This window comes from Pundamilia nyererei, unplaced genomic scaffold (assembly GCF_000239375.1).
Source record: "Pundamilia nyererei isolate P.nyererei 1_Seehausen unplaced genomic scaffold, PunNye1.0 scaffold00073, whole genome shotgun sequence".
Classification (NCBI taxonomy): Eukaryota; Metazoa; Chordata; class Actinopteri; order Cichliformes; family Cichlidae; genus Pundamilia; species Pundamilia nyererei.
Window position 1 is genome coordinate 2,701,270 of NW_005187474.1, and position 9,577 is coordinate 2,710,846.

Consider the following 9,577-nt stretch of genomic DNA (forward strand, 5'->3'; position numbering starts at 1 on the left):
GCCTTGGACAGAACCAAATGGAGAAACCTTTGCCGAAGAGCGGACCCTGCACCAGCGGGAACAACGCCAGGATGAAGAATATATGAACATATTGCCTAGAGACAGGCTTGCACCTTGAGTCAAGTGTGGGACATTGACTTTTGACTTAAGGCACAAAACCCATGAATTAAAACAAAGTCTTATGATGAATCTCTTAAAAGCAATGAGTTAATAAAGAAAGTGTTCTTCATTTTCCTGAATACAATATATTAAAAGTGATGCAAATTTTTATTAAGAAAATACAGCACATGTTTTACAGAAGTATTGCACCCTCCCAGCATTCGGCAAAACCTGTCTGACACAGGATGTGCTCCATCATATCTTATCTTGGACACCTGTAGCATTTGCAATGTTTATTCTATAACTTACCCGTCAACATTCATGTGGCTTTGGCAGTAGTAACAGCACCTTGGTATGTGTATGCACTTGCAGCAATACATTTTATACTTTTGTGACATTTTGAAACAACAAAAAGGTACGCATCCCCAAACACATTCTGACAGTGAATTTGTTAGGAAGTTCAAGTAGAAGAAAGACACAAAAGCAGCTTGACAATTGTATTTCCAGATTGCCAATATATGGCATCCATCAGTGCACCTATAAACCAGTAAAGACGTAAACTCTGTTTGCCAAAACATTTTCTTAACGCAGCAAAGTGCAAAGCTACATGTATAAACATTACCAATCACATGTGCATTAGTAGTTATTGACTTGTGAAGAGTGTGCGTAATGCTAAGACACGTCGCTACTTGTTCTTGTGTATAAAATTTCCCACTCTTTGAAAGAATTTCTCCAGCTTGTTTTCATGATGTCCACGGGCAGCCTGAGTGCTGTTGAGTTCAATAGCTGCCTCGCCTTTTGGAAGGCTTTTGGACTTCTCCTGGGACGGTTTGATTCTGAAGCTGTGTGGAGTGCGTAGAGAGGTTTTCTTTTCCGATGAGCCGAAAGGCTCAAATCTGCTTGACAGGCGATTCTCACCTCCTCGGTCTTTGCTCCAGCTGCTTGAGTGAAATCCAGGCCTTGTGTTTTTGTCAAAAATGCTGGGTTTCTTCTGTGTGGTGGTTTTGGAGAGAGCGCTCTGCGGAGGTTGTTGTTCTTTCTCAGCTTGGAATCGCGATTTTAAAGATTTTATGCCCTCCACGTTGTTCCTCTGGCGCTCTGAGGAGTAACTGAGAGAAATGCTTCTGCTTGGGAGATGTTTTTGTTCTATAACTGATGTTTTCTCCTCATCCTCAGCAGTCAGAGTGTCTGAGCTGTCCGCTGACGTGAGACTTGGTGTTTTTGAGTTCCTAATTGAATTCTCTTTTTTCTCTTGTATGTTCAGCAAAGATGTGATTTTCTTAGCACCTGTGCGGTTAGATTTATCAGTCAAATCCTTGCTTTTCACATCCAGGGCTGCTGCTGACAAAGCCCGGGCCGGTGGCTCCTGCCAAATGGGGCCACTGGGACTCTTTGTGCTTGTCATGCTCTTGACATCATAATGGGAGACAGATCTCTGATCTTCATTTAGATTTGACCCATGTCCTCCATTCAGTGCAGTCATTGCTGCTTCACTTTGGCCTTCTTGCATCCTTGCAAAAGCATTGTACATGTGATTTGATGATTCGTGTGTGCTTGATCTCGGATCTGCCACACTGTGCCTTTTGACCCAGTTGTCACTGAAAATGTTAGGGTTTGTGATTATTTGCCTGTCTTTAGCTCGGCTCAGGTTGGCATATGAATGATAAGGGTTTCTACCTGTATCATAGCCTGCTCCTGTTGGAGTCCATTGCATGGATGAGTAGTGTAAATGACTGTTTTTTGTGGGGCTAAGACTACTAGAAGTATGTAGATATCTGTTTGCCTCCATTTGTTCTTGTACGGTTGGCCTGAGAGCAAGAGAGGACCTCATCCCTCCCTGCATGAACGGGCTAGCTTTGTCCAGTTGTTCAAACTGGTCTAAATAGTCACAAGAGTCCCCAAATGGGACATCAGGATTATTAAGATATGACTCGATCCTCAATGTACGCATACGCATGTTCTGCTGCTTGGATAGAACTCGTTTGTCATTTCCGTTGTAAGACTGCAAATTGTGACTTCTGTGTATCTGTGGCACTTGTAAATAATTATTCATAGCATAGTTGTTTGCTCCATCTCTAGAGATATTCCAGTTGCTCCCTCTAGGCTTGATGTTCTGTGGGATGGATTCGTGTCCATCTTGCCTCTCTCCAGCATAGCTGTGCCTTTTGAAGAAGTTCATCTCCTCCACCGATTGAAATTCCTGAACACCAATGCCATTTTCCATCAAGGGTCTAAGTTTGTAATCTTCCTCTTCAAACAGCCTCTCTTCATAATCTCTTTGACCAAGGTTCCTCTCACGAGTCTTCCGATAGACTGTGTCCAGACTTTGCCTCAACATGTCCCTCCGCTGAAGATTTGGAGCAGAATGACAGTTTGGTAAAATCTGTTGCCCAAGTGACCCGTTTCGTTGGAGCAAACCCTCTGGAGGACACAGTTCAGGTGGCACGATCGATCGGGCATAGAGGGTTCGAAACTCCTCATCGTAGGACTTCACCAGATGTCCTGTGATGATCTGAACCATGCTCAGATTGATCTTCTCAAATGACCAGGTGAAACTGTAAACAAACAGGAAAATACTTGTATAAAAAACTGTATTTTGATTTGTTTCCCTTGGTTTACAGCTTAGATTTGTTATCCTCAAATAGTTGTTAGTCTCAAACTGAAAGGCTTTCACTTTAAATGAAAACCTTTCACTTAAAGGTTTGCACTTACAGACTCTAAGTACACTAGTAAAATACATTTACAACACCTGGAATACTGAAACTTTTTTTTCCACTATAAGTGCAGTCACATTTTCTACAAGCTTTTCACATTAATAAACAGCAAAAAGCTGAAACAAATAATAAATACTAACTGTGACAGAAATTTTGTAAAGAGCCAGAAGAAATATAGTGCTGAAAGCTTTTTGTGTGCACCTCAGTGGTCTCAACCACAGCTCCGGTTGTATTGCAGTTTTGTTTACCTGTATGAGCCGTAAATTGCTGTGTGACAGTCAGCTAAAAGAAACTTCTGCTCCATTGCACCATGAAATTTAGCTCCTAATCGACAGCGGTAATCCTGACCTTTCACGGTGCGCACCCTCATGTTCTGCAATCAGAGCAATGAAAGGAGAGTGTCAGAACATATGTATGACTGTCACATTTTACAAGTGGTAATAATATGTCAAAGAGGAAATTAATATGTGATACAGGCATGCATATTGTACAGAATCATTCCGATTATTTGTTGAATCGTTGAGTTGTTGTTGTTGTTGCTGTTGGCATGTAATTTCTATTTAAAAGGAACTTTGTAGGTGTGTTTGAGTCGTTGTAATCTCTCTCCAGTAATTAAAACTCCACCCAAAAACAGGATTAACCAGATTTACTAATAATTTAATGCTTTAAAGTTAAGGTTTATTTTTTTTAAAAAAAGATCATTTGTTACTTTGCATATGGCAATAAACACAATTTTTTGAAAACTATCTTCTTAATTACTGTGAACTTTAAAAACATTTTAAGCCTGGGAAGATAATATTTACATGTAAGAATGCATGCACAGCCAAAACATCAAATAAATCCATTCCATCCTAAACTTACTCTCAGTTGTTGGAGTTTCACATCTTGGTTTTCAGCCATTGTCAGGAAACTTTTCAAATGGTAATCATCCAAAAGCACATAAACCGGGACTCCCCGTATTGAAGCGTCGACGGCTTCTTTGAATATATCCACATCAGTAAACACGTCCATGACAATGGCAATGACCTGCAAGGACAAATCAACAGTGAATAGTAAATCAATCTGACATCTGCAAGCTCATAAATGGTAAATTGCCTTAAATGAGACTCTGAAAAATCACTTATGAAAAAAGTCTCCAACATGATTCCATGCTGAAGAAAAAGGGACACGATAAACGGCTACATGTGCTTATCTATAATCAATACATTTAAATGTTTGGAGCACTCAAAGCACTTTTTACCACAAGTCTTGTTAACCCAATCACATGCACATTCACACAGGCACTTTTTCTATACCTAAGCACTTTGTCTAACAGGCATGCACACACTCACACTCCAATGGATGCATCAGGGGCAACTTGGGATTCAGTATCTCCTGAGCCACAGCCATCCATTGATCTCAAATCCATTTCAGTCACTCCTGGAACATTTTTGTGAGTGGGACCAAACTAGAGCCCTTTTGCTTCGTTCTTTGATTTCACTTCGGGTTCAGTAAGTGTACATAAAAGGTTCCTAATGATAATGCAGACGGTGAAAATCCTGGACGCTTTGAAAATAGCACTATCACACTGTGTTACTGCAGGATGTAATGAACCTATGTGTGACTTTACTGAGTGTTACTTTAATACATATTGTGCCTGGACTGTGTGTGATCTCCAATGCACTTTCATATATGCACTATTTAAAAATTAAAAGTTGCTGTCTGGACAGGCTTGAGACAGTGCAGCTGCTCTGTTTCATTAAAGATTTATTCCAGTTCCGTTTTCTTTACACTTCACTAGCATGAGAACTGAGGGGGTGGTTTCTTTAGCGCTTTGTGAGCTTTAGGACTGAGATATGCGGGCACGCATTGATCACTTATGTTGATACTTTCCTGCCATTTTCTGGTGAACATGCTGCTTTAATTAACAGTCAGCTCAGACTTTAAAAAAAGCAATCGTCCACTACGCAAAACTGACAGAGGCTGTTTACTGAGGTGTAAACTGCTTCTTATAATGCAGTAATCGAAATTACTATAAAAATAGTTCACACACTCATTTCTCATGATGGTGAGTTGCAGAACCAGATTTTGGCCCAGGCAGACACTCCTTTTCCCTGAAGGAGAAAGGTGCTTCTGACATGCTTTTGTGATCAATGCGTGCCCGCATATCTCAGTCCATTGTTGCTGGTAGCTCTGATTACCTGTCTTGCATCCTGAATGTGCTTCCGGATGACTTCTTTAATTGTTGGGCTGTTTAGTCTCGGTGGATGAAAGAGCAGATCTATATTAGTCTGTAACATTTCATGCAAAACCTCCGGCCACCCTAAGTCCAGATTTGGCGTTTCCACATCTGAGTGCATGGGCCAATATGTCCCAGAGGATGATTTGGTATCCGAGGGATCTTTGATTTCCTCGGTCTGGGTTTGAGGTGGGAGCTGTTCTGCATTTCCAGTGATGAAGAGGATCTCATCTTCTGAGAGAAAGCTCCCGAGCCGTTCTCCTTTTAAGAACTCCTGGTAACTGTCTCTGCCGCCATTCACCAAGCGATCAATTGCCAGCCGATACGACTCCTTATAGTGAGGCTGAATGAAATCCTCTGATTTAAATTCACCTCGCAAGGAGGACAACAGGGAAAACTCTGGAGACTCCATGGCTCCAGACTTTTTCAGTAGGACCTGTAATAGAAAATGACATAATGTTAGAGGATCAGAGAGCAAACAGTGCAACAGGGTGGAACATGTTGACTCATGGCAACCCTAACGAGGAAAGGTAAGCTGTAATGCAGTATGCGGAAAGTTGTTAATGTTAAACTATACTACAGTTTGCATGGAAAGGTCAAAGAGTACATTAAAGGCAGTGTTCTTATATAAAGCAGTAAATTATTTAATGTTCTAGATAGTTTATGAGGTGATGAAGATATTAAAAGGCATGTTTAAAGATGTATTTTAGGCATTTTCCAGGCCTTATAACATATTACAGACAGGAAAGCAGACTCTAACCCGAGCCTCTGATGGAGGCCTCAGCATGTGGATCGCCTTCTCAACCAGGTGAGCTATAGTCCTGGTCAACACATGGTTTGTTTTAATGGCGTGTACAGCTTGCCTCAACAACATATAATCAGTTTTTTACGGCGCTGTTTCGAAACCTGAAAGACTTAAAAATTCACATCAAGGAATTTCCACTGTACAGTTGAAATGTAAATAAAACCAACCTGTTTTCACTTCTGTCACTTTTATCAACGTGAAGACCCAGCATGGTTGGATGGTTAGAAAGGTGTAGTTGTTTTTCACCTGACGTTAAGGTGAGCTCACCACTAGAAAAAGAAATCAGGGGCTGTACAAAGAGCTGTTTACTGATTAGCTAACCAGCATTTCCTCAGTAACACTCAATAATAAGATATGATAAATTACTTGAGAAGAGGGTGGTAAATAGCTCATGCTTCAGCATGCCCATGTTATATAAATAACACAAAATAAAATTGCTAAACCAGGAACTACTTGATAATTTGCTGTCAGTAGATTTATATTTTAAGTGGCTCCTACCATGTTTAAATGTGAATCGCTTCAAACTGGGATGCCCTTTTGCCCCTTTAGAGTTTAGATTGACAGATTGACAGCTGAAAGCTATTGCCCCTGTTAATATTAGTACTGGACAACAGGAAATTAAAAAAAACACTGTAGCCTTTAAAGCCCACGGTTTTCATTAATTCGGTGATCCAGGTGCTTCCCTGTTATATTTGACATTATATGTCCAATCAGGTCTCACCAGATTAATGCAAACACATGTCGGCTGAACAAACGAGTGTTACAATTTAAACATTCAAGCTTTTCACTCTAGTTTCACATTAATGTTGGCTAAGTGTAGAGAGCGTAGAGTCAAATTTGCACTCGCCCTTTTCGCTTTTACTTTCCTCTATGGGAAAGTGTGAGTGGAAATTTTACTTTCACTGCCGACTTTGCTGCAGAGCATGAACCATTGCCAACATACAGATCACCTTATGTACAGCTGTTTCTTATACCTGTTTTCAGGTACCTTTTCAGCTTTCTTGTACATTCTGATTTTATACATGCGCAGTTATTTACATTTTGAGTTAGATCTCAGTTATCAAAGCTCCTTCAAGTGTGCGGCTTGGTTGTGCTGCTTTTCTGGTAAACAGAAATGTCAAAAGGCTGAGCAGCTGTTATCGCAACGCGTTTAATCATAGGACACACACCTCATAACAACGGCTTCTGTTTACATTTATTCATAAATCTCCCAGTGTTCATTCATTTGAAAGCGAGGCATTTGATATTCTTACAGCCGCTCGCTGAATGTCTCTCAGCGGCTTCAAAAGCTTAGTGAGCTAGTCACAACAATGTTATCTTATACTCAATAACAGTGACTTACATTTAGATTCCTGACTCTGTGAAAATCCTCTTGACTGCTCCCAGAATATCCCGCTTACATTTACATACTTTCAACTTATGTTCAATGTTTAGAGACTCATGTGTGCCTACTGAAAAAGACAAAAAAGCAGAGGTGTCTCAACATGATAAGCAGTCTGCAGGTTGAGGGTGTGGATTCCAGTTCTAACATGCAAATTATCAGACTCGAAACTCGCTCACAGGGAGTCATAAACCTGTTTCAGACCTAAAGCCACGCCCCTTCTGTATATGGGTACAAAGTTCAGAATGACGAAAATCTAGCATATTGACGGACACAAAGAGGTTTTGTTAATACATCGGGAATAGTGGCACAGCACTCCTCAAAGACAATACATTTTAATTTTAGAGTGTGACTCTATTTATTGTTATGTATGGCAAGGAATGTTGGTTTAAAATCAAATAAAACATTTGCAGTGTCTTCACATAGATGACTCCTATAAACCCATGTGAACTCAAACCAGAAAGATTACTCATTATCTTAAACCCTGTGGCTGAAATGTCAGGGTGGAGCTACTCAAACTTATTTTGCTGACACAAGTCACATCCCTTGTCCTTTTTGGTCAGCACTCAATTGGTAATGAAAAAGGGGCTATTGGGTAACAAAGCCGCAATCACTAAAGCATTTTACCTGACGCGAACGAGTCTAAAGGACAACAACTCAAACAGCCAGTTTAACGTTGTTCAAGGGCTGGGTGACTGCGAAATAATGTGTCTAACATAAACAAGACATCCATAAAAGATGTTTGTTACACAAACATTTACATTTACAGAACCCAAGTGTGTGTCAGACTGAGACAAATGTATTCTCTGTTGCACGTCCGTTTACAGTATACAGTGTGTTATCATGGATTAGGGACGACCTGAATTTCAGTTTAATTACTTTATTTGCTGACTATTAAACTGAAATGACCAAGTGTGACAAGAACAGTGTTCTAACCTCCCTGTCTCGGTGTATCCAAATGCCATTAGCCTCAAAGCACTCAAAGCATTTTTCAGACTTTAACAACAATTGATTAACTAACACCACAGGACACCCGCTGAAATAACCATTAAGCCTGTGCCTAGAGAAACAGACTCCCCTCCAGTCCACTCCCTGCAGCCTCAGTTTGAAAAGATGTCTGTTTAATCTCTGGGAAAGTTAAAAAAAAAAAAACAGTCTGACATTTTAGGAGGTATCCATTTAACCGATAGTCAAAAGATAGCTTGAATTATCCTTGCAACAGCACGAAGACTGGAAATGGGAGAAAATGGCTCATCCAAAGATGACCTGCCTACCAGCACTCCTAAAACCTATCAGCATCCTAAATGGATTTTTTTCCCTCTTAGATGCAAAATAATTATTAAGCACAAACACTATTACAGGTCCAGCAGAGTGAAACGATTTAAGCGACTGCTTATTCTGTTTTCAATTAACTATCAATTAACTTTCACAATGTGCTAAAGCACATTCAGTCCCAACTAGTTAAGACTACCATGGCTTATCAGTTTGCCTAGTTCTTTTTCTTCTGTGCATCACATTCTTTTAATCAGTAAATAAATTCTGTCTTAAGTAACCTGTTCCTAATAATATGACCAAGATATGAAAATCAAGTTCTTTTACATATATGTGTCTCACTGAGCAAATGCTGAGAAATTAAAGCAATAATATGATGATTATTTAAGAGGGACTTGATCAAAAAAGCTCCTGTCTCATTACATTATTCCAAATTACTTGTCTCTGGTCAAAGATTCATGGGAATGTTTGCTCATGAAAAAATGCCATTGTTACATACAGTGTCGACACTCTGCTCCTGGGTCAGGGCTCACACACCTCGGGTAGTTCTCCAGTATTTCACTTGAAAAGTAAAACCACAACGAACAAAATCTCTGCACCATTGTTCTGTCTTGAGTCTGGGTGTGTGTGGATTAAGTAACGTATGCAGGGAGTTTCTTTTCCTCAATCGGCCTCCTTGTGAGTCACCTTTTGTGACACCCAATCCCTGTAGTCATGGTCAGTTCCTCAGGCTGTTCTCAGCTCCTGCCGGCAAGTCTGAGCAAGTGGTGTGTTGTTATGTCGCTGTGCAGCGCCTGTAATCAGTTAACTACAGCTCTGACGTCTTGATAAACATCAGTGCTGAAGCAAGAAACTTGTCACTGAGTACGCTCAAAATAAAGAAGGAACTTATTAGTCTTAGAAGAATTTAAAACTCATGCTGCATTCCTATAGCTTTTTGCTCTTTTTGTATTTGAGAGTAAAAAAAATGTTTTGACTAGTTTTCCATATTGAGAAATCTCTAGAGACTAAGCAGCAGGCTTAGTAGACAACTGCTTAAATCTTAAATCATTCCTCTTGCAACATTTAAATGAATGGTTTACAGTGTA

At 40.1% G+C, this 9,577-nt stretch overlaps 1 protein-coding gene across 1 annotated transcript; it reads right to left on the reverse strand.

The window, feature by feature from the left end:
- Positions 1-265: 265 nt before the first annotated feature.
- On the reverse strand, positions 266-7,348 carry fam83b (family with sequence similarity 83 member B). Its single transcript, XM_005737146.1, has 5 exons — positions 7,179-7,348; positions 4,994-5,467; positions 3,675-3,839; positions 3,062-3,186; positions 266-2,654 (listed from the first exon to the last, which is right to left on the reverse strand). Exons 2-5 carry the CDS (start codon positions 5,441-5,443, stop codon positions 785-787), a joined length of 2,610 nt encoding a protein of 869 aa, XP_005737203.1. The 5' UTR covers positions 5,444-5,467; positions 7,179-7,348; the 3' UTR covers positions 266-784.
- Between the last annotated feature and the right edge of the window lie 2,229 nt (positions 7,349-9,577).